The 24,903-nt window shown below is 36.0% G+C and overlaps 2 protein-coding genes and 1 long non-coding RNA gene across 6 annotated transcripts; 1 reads left to right on the forward strand and 2 right to left on the reverse strand.

Moving 5' to 3' along the window:
* Positions 1–2,749: 2,749 nt before the first annotated feature.
* On the reverse strand, positions 2,750–4,812 carry LOC133871849 (ribulose bisphosphate carboxylase small subunit, chloroplastic 3-like). Its single transcript, XM_062309290.1, has 3 exons — positions 4,509–4,812; positions 4,261–4,392; positions 2,750–3,170 (listed from the first exon to the last, which is right to left on the reverse strand). The coding sequence occupies exons 1-3, from the start codon at positions 4,650–4,652 to the stop codon at positions 2,913–2,915; spliced, it is 534 nt and encodes a 177-aa protein (XP_062165274.1). The 5' UTR covers positions 4,653–4,812; the 3' UTR covers positions 2,750–2,912.
* A 1,890-nt stretch (positions 4,813–6,702) lies between these two features.
* LOC133871998 (uncharacterized) lies at positions 6,703–10,536 on the forward strand. Its single transcript, XR_009900913.1, has 2 exons — positions 6,703–7,115; positions 10,068–10,536. It is a non-coding gene; the product is annotated as an uncharacterized LOC133871998 (long non-coding RNA).
* Positions 10,332–21,672, reverse strand: LOC133871997 (VIN3-like protein 2). Of its 4 annotated transcripts, none has more exons than XM_062309494.1 (5): positions 21,470–21,672; positions 21,130–21,220; positions 19,232–19,907; positions 11,996–12,315; positions 10,332–11,712 (listed from the first exon to the last, which is right to left on the reverse strand). In XM_062309494.1, exons 2-5 carry the CDS (start codon positions 21,146–21,148, stop codon positions 10,520–10,522), a joined length of 2,208 nt encoding a protein of 735 aa, XP_062165478.1. In that variant the 5' UTR covers positions 21,149–21,220; positions 21,470–21,672; the 3' UTR covers positions 10,332–10,519. The 4 variants fall into 4 exon arrangements, with proteins under 4 accessions (XP_062165478.1, XP_062165477.1, XP_062165475.1 ...); XM_062309493.1 differs by having other exon boundaries at positions 21,130–21,214; positions 21,439–21,672; XM_062309491.1 differs by having other exon boundaries at positions 21,439–21,672.
* Between the last annotated feature and the right edge of the window lie 3,231 nt (positions 21,673–24,903).

A 24,903-nucleotide genomic window follows, 5' to 3' on the forward strand; every position in this document is an offset into this window, starting at 1 on the left:
TACTTTTAAAAAAAATTAAAAAAAGAGTGGCTCAGTCATCCTTATGGCCAAAGAAAAAATAAAAAATAAAATTGTGAGGGTTTTGGCCCTTGGGGGTGGCCAAACCACCCCCAAGGGCCAAAACCCTCTTATATTTTTCTTTTTTTCTTTTTGGCCATTGGGGGTGACCGAACCACCCCCGGGGCCACCCCCAGGTCGACCAACAAAGTTTTTAAAGTTTTTTAAACTACATGTACCAAATATATATTAACAAATATATATATATATATCTTATTCATTGCATCCATGTTTCTATAAAGAAAGATATACTATTTAGTAGATTGTTATACGACTGCCATACAACTGGGATGACATGACAATAAAAATCAACATTTGGATCAACAAGGACGTCGTAAAAATAAAAATATGGTTAATTTTTAATGCCACATCATTCCATTTGTCTAGCAGTCTACTAAATATGCATCTTCAAATTGCCATTCTGGTGTATATTTGGTATATGTTTAACATTACAAAATTCATGAAATCACAACTCAAGACTCTTTAACTGTAATTAGGCTTTGTTTGATAATACTTTTTTCTTCCCTTTTAATTTTTTTTTTCTTTTCAAAATAAAAATATTAACAAATAACTCAAAAGATAAAACATTCAAAGTTACTTTCATTTTATATCATATCAAAACACTTTTTCAAAATTACGCTTCAGCAAATTAATCAAAGCCATTTCTCTTATCAACCCCCCATGTGACCATACATATGGCGAGGCCCTAGCAGCTCGTCTTGCTTCCACTTTAGCAGAATCTCCCAAGGTCTCCTCTTTCACTTTAGAAGGCGATTCTCAAGTGGTGATATCGACACTCCAGTAGCCATCCTTTGTTCAAGACTGGAGAATAGTGGATCTTATTTCTGACTCTTTTTCCTTACTTCCTCTTTCCTCCTCTTGGATGGCAAAGAAAGTTCACAGAAGTAACAACTAGGAGTGGACACGGGGCAGATTTTTTAGCTTTTTTCCCCAGCCCTGCAACCCTGCAGATTGAGAAATTCTCACCCGTGAACCCTATAAAACAGGGTGATTTCGTACGGGGCAGGGCGAGTTTCCTCGTCTTCTCTAAAAGCTCGATCTCGACGAATCAAACCCTAAGATTCAAAGTAATCCCCCAAAATCCCAATCAAAAAACAGAACCAAACCATTAAAATCAAAGAGAGAGAGAGAGAGAGAAAAAAAAAAAAAAAAAAAAAAAAAAAAAAAAAAGAGAAGTGAGAACTTCTCACCGATTGATAAGCTAGAAAGCAAGAACAAACCCTAATTTCGGTGCCTTAGAACGAGACCGATGAAGATCTGAAAATACCTACAAACCCAAACAAGGAACCACTAGAAAATACAACGACAAACAATGAACTGAATGAAGATTGAAGAGTTGAAAAATTATCAAAATGAAGAAAGAAGGGACTCAGGAGGGAAGGACTCGGGGGTTTGTACTTCACAGGAGATGAAGAGCAGTGCAGCCTCTCTGAAGAGAAAATGAAGAGTTGGAAAACCCTAATGCGGGGTGAAGAAGACTAGAAGATTTTGAAGACCGAAGAGAGAAATGAAAATGAAGAGGTGAAAACAGTGCGGCACAGGTATGGGTATTATATGTTAGGGTTTTTTAGTTTTGTGCGGGGCGAGCAGGGCGGGGATCTGGGGATTTTTAACAACACAACCCGAGACCCGCCCTGTCTCGCACGATTTGACAAAAACTCAAACCATGCCCGCAAATATGAAGGTGAAAATAGTGTGGTGCAAGTTGGATCAGTGTAGTCGGTGCAAGTCGGTGTGGGTCAAACGATTTTTTGCACATTCCTAGTGCCAACTTCTATACCCATCATGTGGCATATTGAGCTGAGGTCAAATCTCACTTTGACTGCATTCCCACATTTTCCTTCTCACCCTATTTCCCCTTATGTAGTGGCAAAGATCTACCCCTCTTTTGTGGCTTAGCTTCTATTTTGGCTAAGGTCCTTTGATGGCTTTGCTCTTGTTTATTTAATATGAATGTACTTACAATATTTTTTTTTTAAGAGAAAAACAAATTTTCAACTAAAAGTAAAAAACCACCCTCTAAAAAAATCCATTAACAATAGTAGCCTTATTATATTCCACAAGACAAGATGACTCAAGTATCTATGAAAGATTTCGCCTTAAAAAGATTCCCATACATCCTACAACACCTGGTGCATAACTCACAATTATTCTGAGGCCCACCACATATTGGAAATAAAAATAAAAAAATAAAAAAGAGGGTGTGCCACGCTCTAATGGAATTTGGAACATCTTGGCCCACAAAAAAGAAGCCTAAATCTGTGTAAAGTCATATCAATTTTAGAGAGATAAAAGAAAGACACAAGAATGATATATAGCATTACTCTAAATTATATAGATAAATTATAATCTAATTTATTTAATTAAATAGGTTAGATCTCTCAATCCTAACATGCTAATTTTGTGATAGATTCATGTTAAAAAAAAAAAAAAAAAAATTATCTACCCTGTTATTAAGTATATTTTCCAAAGATTCCCAAACTCATAATTATTCTGGTGCCCACCACATCTGCGAAACAAAAGGGTGGGCCACGCCCTAATGATATTTTTCAACCCCTCTTGCCCCCACCACCAAAAAGAAGCCGAAAGGCGAAAACCATGGGCTAATTTAATAATGGCACACAGATTATAAAAAAGAAGCCAAAACCATGAGCTAATTGCATCAAACAGATTATAGCTAGAAGAGAGAATTTCAACTAGAAGCTTATTAAAAGTATCTTCCCCAAAGATCCCATTACATATTAGAGGAAGTCCTCCTCACAAGCCACCAGATTTAATTTATTATTGGCACCGCAAAAAGCTAAGGGAAATAAACAAAGAAAAAAAAACCTTAATTAAGCAGCTTCGGTGGGGGTGGTGGAGGCGGTGACGGTAGGTTTCTGAATGACAAAGGCCATGCACTGGACCTGCTGCTTGTTGTCAAATCCCAAGCAGCGTATATAAGCATTTGGGTACGTCTTTTTGCACTCGTTGATTTCGCGGAGGACTTGAGAGGCGTCACTGCATCCAAACATTGGGAGCTTCCACAGCGTCCAATACCTCCCGTCGTAGTATCCTGGCATTCTGCTATTCTCTCTACGAATACTCCCCGCCTAATTCATTCATTCCGTATATATAAAATCAAATTAATTATATAAATTCAGAATTATTATCAAAAGGAAAGGGATATATATATACACGCTCTAAAAACATGAAACAGAGATTCACATATATATACATATATATGCTATTCAGGATGTAATTAAGTTCTATATAATATGGGAAGACGGGGGCTAAATTAATTCTTAGGTAGCTAGTCCATGAAGGGAAGCTCACAAAAATTATGTTTATTCAAATTTTGGGAATACCATATTTATATATTAATCCTTCCATTTGTGTACTTTTCCCAAACCCCCAGAACGGTTAAGGGTACCTTTGCATCACCTACGGCCTACGGGTACCCGGGCAATCCCTAATTAAGTAGTTTCAAAAGTATGGTTTGACTATTCTCGAATCATCTAGTTAGGGGTGGCCTAGCCAATCTTAAACGGTTTCTAGAATGATTATTATTTGGCCACCTCTGTATCACCTGGGAGTGGCCGGCCGTCAATAAGCGATTTCAGAAACCTGTAAATAGTTTTAAGAGTGGCCTTGGCCACCTCCCATCACTTGGGTGACCAATTAAGTCACCCCTAAATAGTTTCGGGAGTGGCCTGACCATCTATTTCTGAAAGTAAATTTTTTATTCCCAAATTACTTGAAGGTGGCTCACCCAATCCCATGTGTTTTCAAGGTGGCCAAATCACTGCAAATGTGTTTTGAGATAGATTGGCCACCCCTTGGGGATGATTTCATCGCTTACAATCGATGCTCCACTATAAACCTAGGGTGGCTCTATCGTACCACCTCGGGGCTGGTCAGTGCATGGCTAACATCATCTCTTTGAAGTTAGAGGGTATTTAATTAAATTTACTGTGCATACTCAATATACCTTCTTCATTTCGCATTAAAAATATGTACGTATTTAATTAACCCCATTAACTAATGAACTCTTTGCATCTGAATGGTAGTTATAGAGGGGACTCAAGTGTAACAAATGGTATTCTTAGTGGTATTATATATTGAATTGATCGAGCTATATATCTGAATGGTATTGGCCATGTATGTACGTGAATATATAATTAATTCATCGTATGTATATACCTCGTCAAACTCAAGGCAAGGGATCCATCCCTTCTTGATCATGTAGTCAATCTCCTTTGCAATTGAATCATCCGAGAGAGGGGGGAGGTATGAGAGTGCCTCGAACTTCTTGTTATTAATGGGATTCCATGTCTGTTAAATTAAAAAGAAAAGAAAATGATGAGTGATGATCGAGTAATAATACGTATGATCAGAAGTTTATATATATATATATATATATATATATATATATGAACAATATATATTACCTTCATGCAGAAGGTTTTGGAACCATTGGAGATAGTTTTGTGTCTCCATCCAACAGAATCTTTCAGTGGCAGCTTTTTCGAGTTGGATTTCAGGCCGACAAAGGCCGATCCAGCGACCGGAGCGGTGAAGATCCCGGCAGACATCTTCAAACGAATTAACAGCGGTGGTGGCAGGAAATAGCAGAGAGAGTGAGTTAATACTTAATAGTTTGCGTGCGTCGTTGGAGGTGGGAATTGGTTGGAGTAAAAGACAAAGAGTCGGCTTGGCTGTTTACTTGATGATGTATGGTTTTGTTAGAAAGACGGGGGGTACGATGCGGTGGAGTGTTTTATTAAGCATGGAGTGTACCACCAAACTCCACCTATTTTTAATACATTAATTTATAATTACTTAGTTGCGCTGCACGTGGCACGCAAAACAAGGGCTCGGAGCCCCATTATTATAATTTAGGAAAAATTACAGTTTAGTCTCTCAAATTATCACTCGTTTTGCGAATAGCTCCCTAAACTGTCAACACTCCGACTCTAACCCCCCAAATAATTTTCCCTATAATTTACAAATTGGGTTGCACCAAAACTCATCCAATCCAATCTAATATCTAAAATTGTTACGTATTTAGCATGTGAGAATCATAATTTTCTTTATTAATGTTAAAAATTGTGTTTTCATCTCATAAAGCTAATGTAACAATCTCAACTAATCATTGAATCAATATTTTGTTAAAATACAAAAAATTCAATAGTACTTAGTTGAGACAACCGCGTCAATATTGTGTGATAAAAATGTAATATTTAATCTTTCTTTATTTTTTTTTTTTAGAAATGATTGTTGACATAACTCTTGTCCAACTTTGTCTACATGGTAGTTTATTTTTATTTTTATTTTTTTTTTCCATTTTCTTTTTCTAGAAAATGACCTAGTATTTTTGTGACGTTCCACATCGCCTGGGAATGAGGATGTGCTTATATGTATAAATGCACCATGTATGACACAACGCGTTTTAAAGCTGTGATGGCCATAAACCTATCAGAACTCCGCAGTTAAGCGTGCTTTTGTCAGAGCAGTACCAAGATGGGTGACCTCCTGGAAAGTCTGGTTCGGGGGAGCCAAAAGCGGACAATATTGTGTCATTACAATTTTACCCCATTGTGGTTTCATTATTTTTTGAAAAAATAAAATGTCATGTAAGCAAAGTTGGACAAGAGCTGTGTCAAGAGTTGTACACCAATCAATCCCTAAATCAATCTCTTGTTAAAAAACAAAAAAACAAACGATCAAAGCATTGGTTGGCACTGCCACGTCAACATTGTGTAATAAAAATGTAGTATCTAATTTTTTTCTTTTTTTCTTTTTTTAATAGCACGTGCTTCTCACATGTTTTTTTTTTTTAAAAAAATATTAATAAAAAACAAATATTATAAAAAAGCATAGAAAAACACATGTTACTAAAAAAATATGTTTTTCATATTTTAAGGGACATATGACCCTGTAGAGACTGGGTTGGAGGAATTTTTCTACAACCCAATTTATTAAAAAAATAAATAAAAAAATATGATTATCACGTGTAATTCCTGCTAACCAATTTATAAGAAATTTATATACCAAAATCCAAGGTGGCATTGAAGGATTATTTGTTCGAATTTGAAATAATTTGAACATGTAATTATGAGAGATCATTTATGCGATCTACTTAACCGGATAAGTAGTTTGACAACCTAATATTTATTTAATCAGGTAGATCTCTTACAATCACTTGTTTAAATTCTTTCAAATTCAAATAAATAATTTGAGTGGAACTGATATGACATCCAAGAGTTAAAAAAAATAAAATAAAATAAAATTGTAGACGCCAGCATAAGCGTTTGAATTAAATAAAGTGAAAGATTCCTACCCACTAGTTTGGCTTTTGGGGTTGCTACAAAATTCATATGGCTGGATGTGGACGCGTACGCCTCATCACTCTTCTTGACAGACACCCACTACAAAACGTGCATCTTCTTCATTTTTTCCAAAAGCCAAGTTGGATCGTTCAACATCTCCAAGTAGTTGCTATTTTAGCCAAAATAGTCAAATTTAACCTTTTTTTTTTTTTTTTTTTTTTTTTTTTTTTTTTTTTTTTTTTTTTTTTTTTTTTTTAACAGAATGGTTACTTTAATCATTTTTCTAAATACATGACACTGTTCATGTGTTTAGACTTTTTTTATTAATTTTGTATCTCTCCCTCTCCGATCGCTCTTCGTCCCTCTCCGTCCCTCTCTGTCACTCTCCGTCCCTCATCTAACAATGGAAGCAACAGTATGAGCCCTGATCTTCCATGGATCGACGATGGGTGACGTCCGGTGGATGGGTCGACGCCAGTGAAGCTGGAGGTGGATTCCGCCGGGGCCCGCCAGATCATCAACTCGTCTGGAGATTTTGGTGATTCTGTAGCTTTTTTTTATTATTGTGGTTCAGCTGTGCCATTTTTTCGGTGGATCAGTCTTGATCGGTGCTGATCGGTAGTTCCGTTGATCTGGCCGTGGGTGGATCGATGTCGTGTGTGCGGTGGTTGAACAACGCTGATCCGGTGGTTGAGTGGTGCGGTATTGAAGTGCTAGTCTGGTGCGGTAAGTGCTTCTTCTTCTTCATCGTAGTGCAGTGAGTTGGGGTTGGGGGAAACCGGAGAGTGAGAGAGAAATGAAAACAAAAATTAAAGAAAATGATTAAAAAATAATATTTAAAAAAAGTAGAGAGTGAATTGATGGAGAGAAAATAGGATAAACAATGGTTAAAGTAAAGAGTTGTGCTTTTTTAACAACTACTATAACTTTCATTGCTGGAGATGGCCTTAGTACGTACATACAGATGGATACAGATGGAGTAGAGAATTGATTCAGCCGACGATTTTTATTTTTTATTTTTAATCCGAATGTACGTAAATAAATAAGCATGGACAGATATAATCTTTTTATGTTTGTATGCACGTGTTTATGTAAAATAAAAATAGACAAGTCTTAAATTTAGTTTTATACTAAATTAAAAATCATTACTGTATACAAAAGTTATATGTCTATAAAATTATCTTAAAAAAGAATTTTCATTTTTAATACAAAAATTTCCTAATTTTCTATTAACATGCAAAAAAAAAATTCCATAATTAAAATTAAAAATATTTTACATAATAGTAGACCAGTCATATGTAGGGAAAATAATTAAACATTTGACGGGACAACAGTATAAAAAGTAGTATTTTTATACGAGACTTAAATTTTTTTAGGTTTGCCAAAACCCCCCCAAAGACCGATGTATGACCAGCTAGCCTTGGGCGTGTGACAAAATTCTTAAGTGATTGTCTAAATGCGACCACAACCACCGACCCGACCCGGTGACTCGGTGGTAAAAGTCTTATAGGAAAGTTATATTTAATCTCTCAAATTCATACCCATTTTATACTTGCACATCCAAACTTTTATTTGCACCCTTTAGACTTTAGTTCCTTTAAATTACCATTTTATTGTAAATTATACTATTGATTAGATTTTTGTGTTTAAAATGGATAGAAAGTTCCGGATGTGACCCGCACGTGCAAATTCTTTTTATTCAAAATTCTTAAATTACCCTTTTATCACCTACACCTTTTGAGGAACTTACTATTAATCCCCCAATCCCCTAAATTGATGGGTTTTTTTTTTTTTTTTTTTTTTTTGTAAGTAATTGTGTTGTAGAATATTTGTGTGTTGTAGAATAAGAAGTGATTGATGTGATATAAAATTTGAGAATGTTTTATAAAAAAATGAAAAAGTTTTGTTTTGTAGTAAGTTTTTTTTATTTAAATAGTAATAAAAAATTATTGATGTGATGTAAAAAGTGTAAAAAAGTTAGAATGTTTTTGATTTGATATTTTTGAAAGAAATAAAAAGAAATAGAGGGAAAATGACAATGGATTGCCAAACTAGCCCGATATCATTTTTACACTTGCACTTTCAAACTTCAATCAGCTCCTTTGGTTGGGGGAGGAATTAGTGGGGGTTGGCTCACCGGTTTATTACACAAATATCCTATAAAACTGATGTGGTAAAGTGTAGTAGTTATTGGATATTTTTTAGGAAAAGTATACATAATCCCCTCAAATTACCACCGCATTGTTAATGTACCCCCCAAACTACCAATTGTGTCAATGTTTCCCCCTAAATTACCAAAAAATATCAATGTCTCCCGAATGACAAAAATATCCTTCATAAAATTATTAAAATAAAATAAAAACTAAAAAAAATTATTAAAAAAATATAAAATAACAAAAATTTATACCAAAAAAAAAAAAAAAAAACTTAAAAACTGTTGTTTTCTTTTCTTTTCTTTTTTGTTATTTTTTTTTAAAAAAAATAATTTTCAGTTTTTTTTTAAAAAAAAATTGTTCTTTTTTCTTCTTCTTTTTTTTTTTTTTTTTTAATTTAAAAAAGAAACCGGTTTTTCTTTTTTCTTTTTCGTTTGTTTTGTTTTATTTAAAAAAAAAATATTTTTCTAATTTTCAGTTATTTTTTTGTTTCCTTTAAAAAAAAAATAGTTCTTTTACGTTTTTTTATTTAATTATTTATTTTTGTTTTGAAAAAATAATTTTTTTAATTTTTTAGTTTTAGTTTTAGTTCTTCTTTTTTTTCTTTTTTCTTTTTTCAATTTGTAAGGACATTTTTTATTATTCAAAAAAATTTAGGATCATTTTTGTCTTTTTGTTAGTATTAGGGGGGACATTGACATTTTTTTGTAGTTTGAGGAGGAACATTGACACAATTGGTAGTTTGGGGGGTACATTGACAATTAAGTGGTAGATTGAGGGGGATATGTGTACTTTTCCCATATTTTTTTTAACAAATGTTAATCCAATGGCTACTAGACCTTGTCATGTCAGCTTTATAAAAAATTTGTAAAATTTTGTGTGGTAAGTAGCATTACTTTTTTCTCAATAAAAACATGAAATACAAAGAGAGACAGCCCACCTAACAAGTGCAAAGAGGGTTGATGAAGAGAGAGAGAAATCAACCTAAAGGTATTACTGTGTTAATGGCCGAACCACATCCAATGCCAGAGTTATTATTATTATTTTATTATAGAGGACACGAGTCATATTACTATTGTTATTCATGTGCCATTCATACGATTTTCATCAAAATTTCAAATAGAAGTTCAAGATAGAAAGTTATTTGTCATTTATGCTTACCACCGAGAGTTTTAAACCCCAAAATGCATATTGCAAATCACTGCAACCATAGGGACTGATTTTGCACTTTCTCGAAGTACATGATAACCTCAAAATAGAGACTCAAGGGAGATGAGGGAATGTTATACACCTTTAAATATTCTCTCTAAATGGGCCACATAAGATAATGCCAAGAGGGCTCATCACTTTCTTTTTGCTTTTTTAATAAAAAAAAAATAAAAAAGAGGGTGATGGAAATGGTTGTTTGTTTCCCACGAATCATTTTTCTAATGCTAAATAGCTTTCCCTATTTTACTCCTCTTTTTTTTCTTTTTTCTTTTTCCTTCTTTGACAATCAGACTTTCCTTTCTGTAACCCTCGTCAGCATCACTTATTAAACCCTAAAGAGGGAATGGAACAGTGAAGCTGAAGCTGATGAAGCAATTCACTGAATTGCAACACCGATCCACTGTCAGAATTTTTCTTAACCTTGTAGGTGGTGCCACTTCATTATTTGGTGTAAACCCCCATCCAAGAAGAAATCCAGGTTCGAAAGATTGTTGTCCAAGTCATTCAACCAACATGTAGGAAGAACTCCACATGAATAAGCAATTAGCCAAATCAATGACAGAAATGGACTGCATGGATGTATGAGAAAGAAACCGTACAATAAATATGAAATGGGCTCTAAGATTCTTATACATGATAATAAGAATTGGCATAATGGTGACGATAAATATGAATCAGGAGTCTACCAGACAAATAATGTAAAAGGGATTTAAAAATTACTGCATTCAAAAGCTGCTCCATTTAATAGCAGGACCCATTACAAGATGGTCAATGCCAAAGCTTCATGCAAAATCCAGCAGGCACCACTGATGATCTCTTGCTTGAAATACTTTCTGAAAAGGTGTCCGCAAGCTGCTCCGCAAGACATGCTGGATCTTCAATAAAAGCATCAACAAAAACCTTCACAATCCTTACTTCTTGTGGGGTTGCCCTCAAGCTATACCAAGTCAGGAATTTCTGCCTGAAATTCTTCTCTAAATGTCCCTCACACTCTAACCATCTGATTATCTTCACATAATACTCAAAATCCCTGTCTGAAGTACCGTTTGCCGCACACCCCTCATCCCGCCTTTCCATCATTCTCTTTTTCGATGTGCTGCCATCTTGGGGTCCCTCTCCTTTCCCAACCCCATTTTCCAGGTCCTGGCTGCATGATTTGGATCTCACATTCCTTCCTAATCCATCCTTTACTTCCAACTTGCATGGAGTGATGGGCAAACCAGCTTCCAAATTACTGACAAATGGCACACATTCCATTCCTGTCCGAACCGGAGAAATTGAACCATCATCAGTGCTCATGTCCTCAATAATCTGCCCATCTTGAGAGCTCTTGTTCTCAATCTCTATGATATCAGAATTGGGCTCAGCACCGGCTGTCCCCAAGGCACGTTCCTCATCCAACAATGAAATAACATCTGCTGCGGTTCCCTCTTCAACCATATTAGGGCAGTTCAAAGCATCACCACATAATTTCGCAGAAATAAATTTATCAGTGTCCTTGCTATAATTAAGATAATTGTCTGCTCGGTTATAAGCCTGGTCATTGTATGGAGTAATGTTATTAGTTTCATCCTCCACTGAGGAAGGATTAGAAAGGCTACTACAGTTGGTAGCTGGGCTTTGACTTCTTTCTGTTACAAAGCTGTTTAAGACTTCATCATCAGCACTGCCTGTTGAGAGACAAACTTCACACATACCCAAATCTCTTGTCCCATTATGCGAAATGACTTTAAAACTATACTCTGTAGCTGGAGTTAGTCCAGTAACAACAAACCTTGTATTCGGAGCAACAAGTTCACAAGTAGGTTCTGCTGGATAATTCATATCATGAGTCTTACGATGCCATAAGGTATAACCAACAATATCTTCTGGTGAAGAATCTTCTGAACCCAAAATCACAGTCACAGATGTTGCATGGACATCTACAAATCTGACAATATTGGGAGCAGTCATGTTTGAATCTGTAAATGTTGAAGGGCAAAAAACAGAAGAATCGTTACTACTTTTCCCAATTCTCGATAATTCCAGACACCAAAACCCATCATAAAACATGATATTTCTGGTAGTGAAGTCACAATGTGTGCAACAAGGAAACTTAACAACCTTAACTCAAGTTTTCAATAATTAAAGAAACTAGATAAAAATAAAATTTTACTAGGACTATGTAATTATCTGCATGTTGCCAGATCACAAAAACCAACTGGACGTTGCCTTGGTGAGATAGCTCACGTAACAAAAGATTACCTTGAATCACGAGATCAGGCAATGGATGCAAAAACGTTTTGGAATGCATAGAGTCCAGTGACTCCATAGCCAAGGCACAGAGTCTCTGAACCTCTGGTCCTGAAGAAAGCCTGTTCACTATACCCCTACCCATCTTTACAGGTAAACCAGTTAAAGGACCCACTTCAGCTTCAAGCTTCTTAACAGCTTCAGCAATGATCTCATAAAGCTTTTGATACTTCTCAGTCCCATTTAAAAGCTTTTGGCTCAAGGACACGCGATAGCACAGTATGTCAACTCGTCTGGTATCCTTTGCGGTCACCAGTTGTTTCCTCCAGCATCTAAATACATTTGCAAAATCAATCTCAATCAGACAATACTTAAGTCTGCTTTATTTTTTGAATAGAAGTATCAGGGAACGCAATCAATATTGCAGATTAGTGTAATTTCAAATAATATGCTTACTTTTAAATGTTTACCCCAGACACAAGGTGAGCATTCTATATTGAACTTTTATAGGAAAGGTTATTATCATCATGTGTTAATATGACATTAGAAAGTTACTTTCCATAAACCCAGTTCAGGAAACAGTGAATGCTTCAACTCCTATTCGGCATGTAAAGAAAAACGGCTATTAAAAATTAGCATATTGTAGCCAAGGGCTGCAGGAGAACATTTCTAACCTAAAAGTGCATTTATCCTTCCCAAGAGAGGGTGAGAAAGTCCAAAAAAAAAAAAAGGGCGGGGGTGATAAACTAGATTGGACACTGCCCCATCAACATGTATAGCATAGGGCCTCACCCGACATTAGTGAGATTACTTATAGATTGAAATAAATCAAAGAAATCCATAAACAGTAAAGGTAGACTTGTTCTAATTTTGGTTTGAATTTTTGGAGAGAAATGATATACATTTTTACCAGAATTTGGATGAGGGAGAAAAATAGAGCATCTACCTTTTTTTAAAAACAAAAAAAATCAATTTTTTCACTTTGTTATCTCTTGTATGAGAATCCTTATTGAATATCCTGAATTATTAAAACATTTCATAAAATATGGGTGAGACCATTAAGATTGATAGAACATTTCCGTATCATAGTCTATCCCATATAATATGACCCTCAAAAAAAAAAAGAAAAAAAAAAAGAGAGAGAGAGAAAGAAAATAAGAACCCAACAATATATGCTTGACCCTCAAGCCGACGAACAAATAATCAAAACTGGAAAACAGACAACAGTACTTAAACTACCCATCATTGTATAATGCTCAATTTTATAATTAGAGAGAGAGAGAGAGAGAGAGAGAGAGAGTGTAAACATATGTGCAACCAATATGGAAAGTCACATGAAGCATATGCCCAACAATGCAGCAAATCTACATTTATCAATATATAGCCATCTGAGTTCTATCCTTATTAGGTAATTTCCAGAAGTATCGCACTAAAAAAAAACATAAAAGTGCAGACACTACAATTTGGAGTTGCAGGCAAAGATTAATTTAATTTTCTGTTGAAAACCTTTGATAAAATAGTATGCAAATGTTTCTCTTCTATTTTACTTATCAAAAAAAAAATTAGTATGCAAATGACAATTGATCACATGCAAGAAATAAAGGTCACTTGTGAAGAAGATGGAGATGTCTAAACTTGTGTGTCTGTTACCCTATGCATAAAATCCTGCCAAAGAGCTCAACAAAAGATTGAAATCAATCAGTTAGAAGTGAAACGTGAAGGACAGCTCAATGGCTTTAATATTGCACCAAAGGATTCCATCAGTGATAAGTCATTTAGTAAGGTAAGTTTCATAAAAGATTTGATTGTCGGCCATCACCTGAAGTTTCTTAGAAATACTGTAGAACTCTTGTTAAAAACAAGGAGATATTCAACTAAAGGAAACCTCGCATACGAACAAATAAATAAACTAAAACTAATCAGGTTGCAACTACAATCCTATCCCATATCCCTAGACTTCACATCTAGTAGGTCCCGACTCTTGAGCTATTTAAGATCCAAAGGAAGATCCATCTAATGTAAGTTTCCCACTTATACATTTCTGATTTCATATTATCTAGGTAGGCATTAAAGAAATCCAAGGTGACTTGTCTACCATACAATTATCCATTTCCTTAGTGGTTCCACTTTTTTACATACACATAGATGTAATTCATTTATTCCTCAATAATAATCCATCCAGCAAAGCTGGTCTTACAGACCATTCAAGAAGATTAATGTTTTATGTTAGGGATGCACCTTTCACGTCTAGACACTGAATTATCAAACATCTCAACTAAAAATCTCCCATTATAATCCTATCGAAGAAATAAACCTCAATCACTCCAACCCAAAATTATAGATGGGATCAGGTGAGAAAACATCCAAACTAAATTAAATTTCAAGGGTAATAAGGAAATTAGTGCATGCGGATTAATTAGAACAAGGTATAAAGACAACTTATAGGCCTAAAAAGTACAAACACTTAGAAAAGAACGTAAGACCATAGTTCACAAAAGTCCAAAATGAGATGCATGAATGCCTAAAAGCAACTAGATGGACAATCTAACAGCGCCTATATCACCATCTACTTCAAAAATCCTCACAATTCTTCTCTTTCTCTCTTTCAAAATGGCCCATAAAATGCAAAGAGAGAACCTAAACAGTGTAGGTTCCCATTAGTTATACCAAGCTTTCTACTTCATTGAAAACTTCAGAAGTAGGACCACGACTCAGGCAAGAAAGGACAATAGATAAGAAGATGCTTAGCTGAATAGGAATGGGCATTGAAGATAACTCAGCATTGGGGGTCGAGAGAGAACTATAAACCCATTTGAAACCAAATCTGAACCATGTAGATGCCCTGTCTTATCTCATGTATATTGTAAAACTACTTGAGCATTAGAAAATTCCGAGCAATCCTCTGTCAAAATCTGGTTATCAGTAAAACCAAGTGCCCTAGAAGAAACTCAATTTTGACTCTACATGCAATCCTCGAATGGCCTCATTGTTGTTCTCATAATTATTGCTATCAGATCATTCAGATGTATGATTTATGCACATTAAGTTCCATTCTTTTTCTAGAAAGTAAAAGGCGTTTATTAGAGACTCCAAGACAGAAAGCGGCGCCACCTAAGTACAAGAAGCACACAAGAAAGGGCACCATAACACAGGAAAAAAAAAAAAAAAAAAAAAAAAAAAAAAAAAAACAAAACAAAACAAAACAAAACAAAACTTATGTCTGTAGATATACAAAATCAGTAAAGTCCACAAAGACAACCAAGCAAAAGAAAGGAGATGAAAATCCAATAAAACGAGCTTGGAGGTCAGTTTCTCCACCCTTGCGAACACCATGTGATGCAGCACAACGGTAAAAGACTGAGAAGATAGGAGGAAGAATAAGAAGAGAGAGAGAGTGAGAAGAGCAAACGGGGTAAGAGGGAGAAGAAGCCAAAGAAGGAGAAGACAAACAGGAGAATAGGTGTCAATTCATTGTTTATTCATCAAAAGCTGATAACTCAATATAAAATTAGATTTAACTAGACTAGGAAAGAACCCTAACCCTAGTGACACTTGGGCTGACAGCCTGCTAAAAATAAGTCTGATAAATAAATAACATAACAGTAGAAATGCAAAAATACCAATAACAAAAGTGTCTCCAGCTCTCAATCACCCAGCCACAAAGTCGTAGGCTGGGTCATCCTCAGTCGTCGGCATCCAAACTCGTGGAACCACTAGCCTGTATCTGCTGTCCGCACCAACTCTCCCAGGGGGAAGAACTCGACCCCATCGAGTGTAGCTCGTGGCAGCTCTGGTAGTACTCCTACAAATCAGGATTAAGTTGTTGCAATGTGTCCCTAGAGATCCATGTGCATTCTGAGTCCGGTCGGCCCCTCCAACAAACTAGGAAACGTTGAACTCCTCCATCCCTGGCAAAAACAACCTACTCATCCTCAATATTTTCTTCATGTGCTAGTGGAAGGGGTGGTTGTATGGGATCAGGTATAGGATGATTGGTGTTGGGGTCAGATAAAGGATCCTCGAAAGTGTCATCTGGGATAACTGGCTGGCCTTGATAAGCAACTAGATCCTCTACATTAAATGTGAGCTAATACTAGGGTCGGGTAAAACATCAAGGACATATGCATTTGGTCCTACCCGCTGCAACACATTGAAAGTCTGACACTATGAGCTTGCAATTTTCAAATGGATCCAAATGGAAACCGTTCAGATCTAATCCAGACCATGACATTATCCTCTATATTAAATTCAGTGAGACACCTACAAAAATCATCTTCAATTTGATACTGGGCATTACTTGCTTGAATTTGTTTACTTGTCCCATTATGAAAGTCATGAACATGTGCAAATGCATTGGCTGACTCAAACTCTAGCATACGGGGACATCGGGAGAAGGTCTAAAGGTTTGCTAGGCTTATAACCATGTAGAACTGCAAAGGGACTCAAATCCCATTCCTATTGTTGTTGCCCACCAGACATCGCAGAAGATTTCCTAAACTTCGATTAAACACTTCAAACTGGCCATCTATTGGGAGATGGTAGGTGGTGAAAATTTCAGCTTCGTACCAACCATATGCTATAGGGCTTTCCAAAAATAGCTCATAATCCTAACGTCCCTATTAGACACTATGATCTTGGAGTTATCCACTAATTCATATTAGTCGAATGTAAGCTTTATTAGAGTAGCTTATGATTTGGATATGGATGTCTTTACTTCGTTTTTTAACTTCTTGTATTCCTTTAGATTGAGACAGGGAGGTGAAAACAAGCTTCGTCGAAACCCTTCCAAGAGAGGGATGTTTGGACATTCTCTTGGAAGAGTATTTGGCATAATAAGGGCCCTTTGAGAGGCGTTTTTTGCTTGGATAGCAGTCTTAGAGAAGATCCTCACCACGGATAACATAAAGAAATGGCATGTCATTGTGGTGGACTGGTGTTATATGTGTAAGAGTAGAAAGTGTGGATCATCTTCTACACCATTGTGAACTGCTGTTTTCAGTCGTGTTGGGTTAGCTTGGTCATGCCTACAAGAGTAGTAGACCTTTTTACTTGTTGGAGAGGGTTTGGGCGGCAGTCCTAGAGTGCAGCAGAGAAGATGATTATGTTCTGCCTTTTGTGATGTCTTTGAAAGGAAAGAAATCAAAGAAGTTTTGAAGACCGTAGGAGGACAGTGGTGAAGTCTTTTCAAAAGTTTTTATCACTGGACAGCTGCTTTAGATCTTAATTGGCTTATCTTTCATGATTTTCTTGACTTTTTTTTTCTCTTTCTAGCTAGGTGTATCTCATGTGTACTTGGGTTGCGCCGCATGTACTTTTAATGATATTTCAATTACTTATCAAAAAAAGATATTGTGATCTTGGGACGACCATATAATTTGACAACCTCATCAAAATAGAGCTTCACAATCTTATAGGTGTCTAAGAGTTCAGAACCTATCTCTTCTGGTGGCTCCTCATGAGAATCCACAAAACCCTCTTCAATGACCACAACAACCATAATGGACTCTTCGTTAGCTTCCCTTTCAAACTCTATGGGACTTATGATGTTCAACCCCCTTTCTGCAGTCGCCTCCTTTTTCTTGCTCTTGTTGGTAGGTCTTAGAGGTAAAGAGTTCATTTGGCTTTTTAACCTTGAATGAGCATGACTCCAACAGCCATAAATTGTGGCATACAAATAAAAAAGGCACATCCTACCCAAGAGGAATGTGAACGACATCACACCATATCTCATCCTTGTAATCGAGAAACTAAATAGGGACAACATCTATTTGTCGCATCTATAGAGGTCGTGTCAACCTAGGATACATTGTATGGGTTAGGGTGGGGGACTAACTTCAAACCTAGGCCAATGACAGTACCTGAAGGGACCGCGTTAATGCAACTCCTGCTATCTATGATAACCTTGCAACTCTTGTCTCCACACTTGATGTAGGCATGGAAGATTGCACTCCTTCTCCAGTCATCGGTCTCTTTAGGTTGTTTGAGTGGACACCTTACCATACCCACCCTAGGTATTTCAAGACCACTCCCTAGCTAACTTATCTGAAATGAGGTAGCTCGAATGCAACCTAGATGGTTAGGAACGCTCCGAGCAATCATCATCTCTAAGTCCTCGAACTCATCTAGGTTAGGCTCAGAGATCTTTTTATCAAGGCCTTCTTCTTCACTTGCATACCCTTGCCCATCGATGACAAGGTCCTTGTTGTAACAGTTAGAGGCCACATGACTGAAACCTTCGCAATTAAAGCATTGAACCCTAGAATGCAGCTTAGGGGTTTCACTAGCCACTCCCTTACCTTTATTATCCTTAACAATCGGAGCAGAGTTGAGTTGAGGGAGGGGGGGGGGGGGGGGGGGGTGGAGAGTCCTAACAAGGAACTATTAAGCGAAGGCTGAGACTTGGTTGTAGTGTTCCGATTGTTAGTGCACATTGTAAACTATTAAAACATCCCTCCAGAAGGGTACCTTCTACCCATCACCCACCTTCATAACAGTATCAAACCAAACCCATCCACTTCTAATAACTTTCTGCAAACCCACTCAATAAGTTATTACAACCACTCTTCCCCTCCCCTACTATACTTCATCCCAATCACCTTCCTCCAAAGATTGTCTCTCATCCGCAAATCTCCATAACCATTTATCCTTCAACACCCAATTAAATATCCCCACTTAAACCTATTAGCCAATCACATAATCTAAAATAATTTGAGGATGGTGCACACAGAGCCCATGCAGTCCTATAATCAATAACAAATCAAAGTCTATGTTATAACCAAAAGGGCTATTGAAAGCTCAGGAAAAAAAAAAGATTATTAAAAAATCATTCTTCGGCAATGGAGGGTACAAAGAGCAGAACAGAACTAAAGCACAATGTTATGCAGTTAACGCCATGAGTAAATTACAACAGAAAAACAGTGTTTATATCCCACAACATAAAGACCGTAACAAATAGGATCTGGACCGACAAAATTTACTTGTACATTTCCAGCCACTAAATGTTCATAAGACCACAACAACACCTATATACCAAGTTACTCACAGTAAAACGTTTAACTTTGGCTGTTTCACTTGCTAATAACTAATGCTTAGAACTGTTTTACTATGTCCAATATTCATAAAGATGGATTTAAGCGGCATAGGGGAAACTTGAACAAATAAAAACGAACATCTTATACTAAGGCACAACTTTATATAGCTCAACAAACATTGAGTATAAGAATAGAAATATCAAGTGGGAATATTTACCCAAGCAAATCATTCAGTTTCCCACAAGGTACACAACAAAAGCTTCCATCAACTCCAGCACATTGTCCATCTTGGGAAATTCCAGAACTTTTATGTTTTAGAGCACACTCCAGATGGCAGGACATGCCACATGATTTACCTTGATATGGAGGCTCTGAGCTGCAAATCAACCACAAGCTAGGATCCTTGTTGTCATCATACCGATAACAGATGCAACATGAACATCTTTTGCAAAATGCATCTACTCGACTTAAGATAGCTCTGCAAGCTGAGTTTTTGCAGCATATAGTGTTACCTAAGTCACTGCTACCATTATTGTTCGAAAGATTGTTTGCTGGAGCAGTTAGTCGAGATGGGTTATCAGTTTTCCTCTGCCTTTTGGTAGCTCTTTGGGCAAGTGCAGGTGACGGTTGTTCAAGGTCAATTACAGCTTCATGCCCCCCTGATTTCTTTTCAGATACAATTTTCAAAAGATTCTCTATAATTTTCAACTTCGTCAAGCCAGTATATTTCCTTTCTTTTCCCATCTCTGCACACAGGATTTGTAAAATCTCCTGACGGCTCCATGACTGAAGCATTTCAGAGGCGCCATGTGGCCACTTTGATACTTCATAGACTAGTTCTCTCTTCTCCTCCATACTCAACTTGCTGCCTTTCGATGGATCAAGTGTAACCCCTAGCATTGACAAAAAGGAAAACATATATCAGTATATAGCAAATAGAAAGAAGAGTCAAACAAATCAAAAAAGGTTAGGACTTGAACAAGTTCCTAAAATGAAAAATTAAAGGGTAAAACACTCAAGAAAAAGAGAGCCCATTTGTAGAACAAGAAAAGTCAATCTGAGTCAGAAGAAAGTTGCATCAGAACCCGGAAATTATTAATATTCAGGATGATGTCTTTGATGGAGCTTGAACCCAAACAATTGACATGTCAGAAGGGTAAACCAAAAAGATGATGAGATCATGCGCAAGAATACATAATCAACTATCTCACATGCACCCAAATTGCAGTGAACTAAAATCTATTGGCAGATAATTACAGGAATAACTTGAGAAGCTCAGTGTGAATCATCTTTTGGTTCCCCTGAAAATTTAAATAAATTTTTTGATAAGTCTGAAAACTTTAAATAAATTAACAAATGGTTGACTCGCATAAACAAAGACACCCCAACTACATCAAATATACTAGGAATTTTATTGGTCATCCCCATGTAATTGGGTAAAGAGCCCATAAAACCGGGAGTGGTTGTGGGATTAAGGAAAACTTCACTTGACTTTGAAACGCATCAGGTTCTGCACTTTCCTTGGGGCTGCCACATGGATGTTTTGATGCGGTAGCTTGCTAGTTTTATATCAACCCAAACATAATACATAAGCTTGCTTCTTTGATATAAAGACATGCCTCTCATATAAAGCATAGATATAATAACATAGATAGAAAAGACACCAGTGACATTATATTGCCAGATAGGATAGAGCTAACCAACTCAAAAATTCAACCACCGCAAAACAGTTTCCAAAGAAATAACACAATGTCATAAGCCATCCGGTAGAAGGTGATCCAGAAACACCAAAATCTCCTAAAAAAAAAAAAAAAAAGACCAAATTTACCGAAAACCATGGAAACCCACAACCTCCAATCAACACCCAGAACATTAAAAATCACAAACAGCACAGGTTCTGCAATCTGAATGCCATGCAGATTAGAAATCCTTCAAAAGATTTGATTCTTAGCACCTCAATAAGCAAAAGATGAATCCAGACATTATAACTTCCAAAAGAACAATCTAAAAACCAATCTACAAGAATCAGAACCCAGAAACGATTGCAAAAAAGTTATCTGCATAAAAACAAAATAGTGATTAGAAACAGACAATAAGAGAGAAAAGGGGTTTTACCCTCGAAAGAAGAATCCATGGCCAACGCTGTTAAAAATGAAGAAACCAATCAGCCCAGCACATTACCAACCCAAACCCAACTTATCTGAACCTGTAAAGGAGAGATGGAAAGCCTCCTCAGGACACAACTACAGAAAACCAAATATGGTAAAGAAAAAACGTATATATATACATACACACAAAAGAATTTTGACCCATTTATAAATTATAAAAAAATTAAAAAAAAAAAAAAAAAAAAAAAAAAAAAAAACTAGAATTTGACCCATATAAAACGAAGAAAGAGAATGAAAGAGAATGGAATAACATAACCAATAAAGGACAGTTGAAATTCTGCCACAACCAACGAATCCATGTCCCCCTCTCTCTTTCTTCTGGGTTCTGTTGGTGCGTTTTCCTTTGGTTTTCAGGACCCTAAGCAGTCGTGAAAGGTAGAGAGATTCGAGGACGACCCATTCCTCCCTTCCCCTTCGATGAATGAATGGGAGGAGAAGGAGAGAGCGTTTCTATTTACGCTACTTTTTTAGAGAGAGAATGAGGAAGGAAAGGTTCCAAAATCAATGCTACTTAACAACTTTTACTACCCTATCTACCTACGATTTTTTTTTTTTTCCTTTTTTTCCTTTTTTTTCTTTTGCACTTGCACTGTTGCACAACTGCAAAAGTGGCTGCATGCCTAATTTTTTATTTTTTATTTTATTGCACTTGTGACTTTACGTTACTTTTCCTTTTATTTTCTGTCCGTTTGCTAATCGTCCGACGTGCTAAATTACTAACCTAACCCTCGGCCACTTTATTTTTCTTGATGATGTTTAGTGAAGGAGTTTGGGCTTGTGAATGGTTAATTCGTCCGTAGAAATGCAAATTATTTTAGAGGGAGTCTATACTATAATGAACACCTTTTTTTGTTTTTAGTCCTATCCTAATCCCTTGAGTGTTTGTGCACGTCATGACGTCATAAAATATTAAAATGCAATACTAACCCTCATTTTATAATAAAAAAACAACTCAAGGTTTCATGGCAAATATCTTTACAACATCATTTTTTTATTTTTATTTTTTTTAGAATGACTCATTTCAAGTTATCTCACCCTTCATCTTAAGGTTTATAGACCTCTGGCCAGTAATTCATTACTAATGTGGAGATTCTCCCTAAGTTTGTTAGAAAGGCACATGCGGGGCATGGAAGTGTTTGATGTAAATAAACAGTTAGTTGAGCTGATGGGGCCCCTAATCAGCTATTGGGAGCTGCATTTGAGAAACCAAACATTCAAGTCATTGCTGAGTCGTTTGGGTCGTAATCCTATAGGCCCTTTGGATTTTGATCATAGGCCGTCAGCCTAATAGGCCCTTAGTTTCTTAGTGATTTCTAGTGGGTGACTCTTATTCAAGGGATTATCAGTAATTGAGTCCTTTAATTTATCTCATAAACTCGCTAGTTTGGGGATCTTATCCCAATCTAGTTCTTTCATAAAGTTCATCGACTTGCGCATAATCTTACTAAGTAGACCACCTCTTCGGGTAAAGTCCATGCTCCCAATTGTTATTATCCCTATATGTGATCTTAATCATACTTTAGGGTGTTTCATATTTTCCTCATTATGTCCTTTGTTTTATTTGTTTTTCTTTTTGTTTATCTTGTTTGCTTCAGCTTTTACTTTTTTGTTTCATTTGCTCATTAGAATAAAAAAAAAACCCGAGCAAAATGCAGTGTTCTTTTCCTATTTTTATATAATTAAATGGGCACTTCATCATGCATGTGCTAGCAGCTAGATGCAAGGCCCTCATAATTAAAGGCATATAGTTTTCGATGCACCAATGACATCGACGGAAAGAGGGATCTATATGTCTATTCACAAGCAGCCCTGAAATTATTCAGGGTCATTTTGTTGCACCAACGAGACCAAAAAAGGAGGACGGGTTGCGCCCGCAAATAACTGCCCTTTTCTTTTTTCGCTGAATTAACTGTCAGAAGGCAAAAAGTGCACCAAGGAAAATAAATAAAAATAAAAAGCCAAAAAGTTGACTTTTTTTTTTTTTTTTTTTTTTTTTAAACGAACAACTTGACTTCTTATTCGTAGAATGATAGTGCTCCCCACGCCAACCATAGCCTTATAAGTGTGTTATCTTACTGGACCTTATTTTAATTATGGTTGCGATGTTGGGTGGTTTTCTTGTCTTATTAACGAAAAATAAGTCCTTTCTTTATTTAATAATGTTCAACTTCACACTATACCCACCTCACAATCACTACTATGTTCACGTGGCATGAACTAATAGCTCTTAATTTTGTTTTTAATAAAAGCTAATCCATATATTACTAGCTCTTATCATGTAAGCATCATGTAATTATGATATGATTGTGGTGTAAAAGATTGCATTTCTCTTCTTTCTTTCGTGGAAAGAGATCCTCACTTTAGAGATAATGTCAGTGGAATTATGCAAAGCATTTTATGCGTAACGAGACAAAAATAAATTGATCATTTAAGTATGAGCTTGACTCAAAACTTAAGTTGTTTGTAATTTAATACTGGGTTTGGCTCAAAATCAGTCACATCTTGGTTAGAATTAGAGTTTAGTCTCTTATGCTATTTAAACATAATGTTCTATTTTTTATTTTTTATTTTTTTAACGAAAGATCTGAGTATTTTATTGATCAAAGATCACGAGCATAAAGCTCTTACATCACAAAGTATAAAGCTTTGCAAAATCATAGCCACATGCTATGAGGTTACAAAGTCATAGATACAAACAAAATTTTTACAATAAAGTACTTTCTATGACTTTCATCTTCCTCTAATCCATGTATAAAAATAGTTAAAGAGCAAATATGCTTTGAGCAGACTAGATCTAAGACAAGAGTAGCCAAATATCCTATAAAAATTTATTTAAACCGGCCGATAAAGATAACTCCTCACATCGAACTATCTAGGCTTTAAGAGATAACCTCTCACACCTGACTAACCTCCATTGCATAGATCGTTTATGAGGGCAAATCTATGAAGAATAAAACTCTTATTCAAAATAAAAATTCAACTAGCAAACAGTAATAGCAGCCATGAAAGAGATGAGCGGCATAACACGGAGATAGATGGACTGATGCATAACGGAGAGACCAAAATTGCTGATTTGATCGGAAAACACTTGCAAGCGAAAAAAAAAAAAAAAAAAAAAAAAAAAAAAAAAAAAAAAGGAGGAGGCAGATTTGCTCCCTAATTTAGTGTAGAACTAGATGCTGCATTCATAAAATGTTAAAAAGACATATATAATATTCGAAAATACAACTTTACATTAGATTATGATTAATGGATTTCCTAGTTTTCATCTCTTTATTATCGTAAGATAAGATTTTATGTGAATAGAAAATTTTATTTTTGTAAAATTTATCTTTATTATCATTATTTGGATAAGATTTTACGTGAACGAAAATAAAAATAAAAAAAAAATAAAAACTTTTAGCATTACTCGTATTTTTTTAATTGATAAGAGAAACATATCTTCAGCCTTTGACGCGAAGGCGGTGATTCCGGTGAATGATGTTGACGACACGGGATTTTCGCGTTATCGATGTTTCCAAGGCTGTTTACATTACAAGAAATGAGAAGCTGCTATTTTTGGAGGCGTTCAACAAGTATGGATAAGGTCCTCTCGTCGATTCTTGTGCCAAATGAATGCTTAACACGTATCCTTCCACTTTTGGCGGTTGAAATGGCTTTTTCTATGTTTCACAGCTTTTAAAGCTTTAAGGTCGTGAAATTAATGAAAAATCTTAATGGT

The sequence above is a fragment of the Alnus glutinosa genome, chromosome 6 (assembly GCF_958979055.1).
Source record: "Alnus glutinosa chromosome 6, dhAlnGlut1.1, whole genome shotgun sequence".
Classification (NCBI taxonomy): domain Eukaryota; kingdom Viridiplantae; phylum Streptophyta; class Magnoliopsida; order Fagales; family Betulaceae; genus Alnus; species Alnus glutinosa.

Excerpts from the sequence above, each read along its gene's own strand:
- LOC133871849 (XM_062309290.1), bottom strand. The coding sequence starts at position 4,652 with ATGTCTGCCGGGATCTTCACCGCTCCGGTCGCTGGATCGGCCTTTGTC. Across the intron at positions 4,393-4,508 it reads CCAAAACCTTCTGCATGAAG|ACATGGAATCCCATTAATAA; the intron begins GTAATATATATT and ends TTAATTTAACAG. Across the intron at positions 3,171-4,260 it reads CTTGCCTTGAGTTTGACGAG|GCGGGGAGTATTCGTAGAGA; the intron begins GTATATACATAC and ends TGAATGAATTAG.
- LOC133871997 (XM_062309494.1), bottom strand. Across the intron at positions 12,316-19,231 it reads AAACTGAATGATTTGCTTGG|ATGCTGGAGGAAACAACTGG; the intron begins GTAAATATTCCC and ends AAATGTATTTAG. Across the intron at positions 11,713-11,995 it reads GCCTGATCTCGTGATTCAAG|ATTCAAACATGACTGCTCCC; the intron begins GTAATCTTTTGT and ends CAACATTTACAG.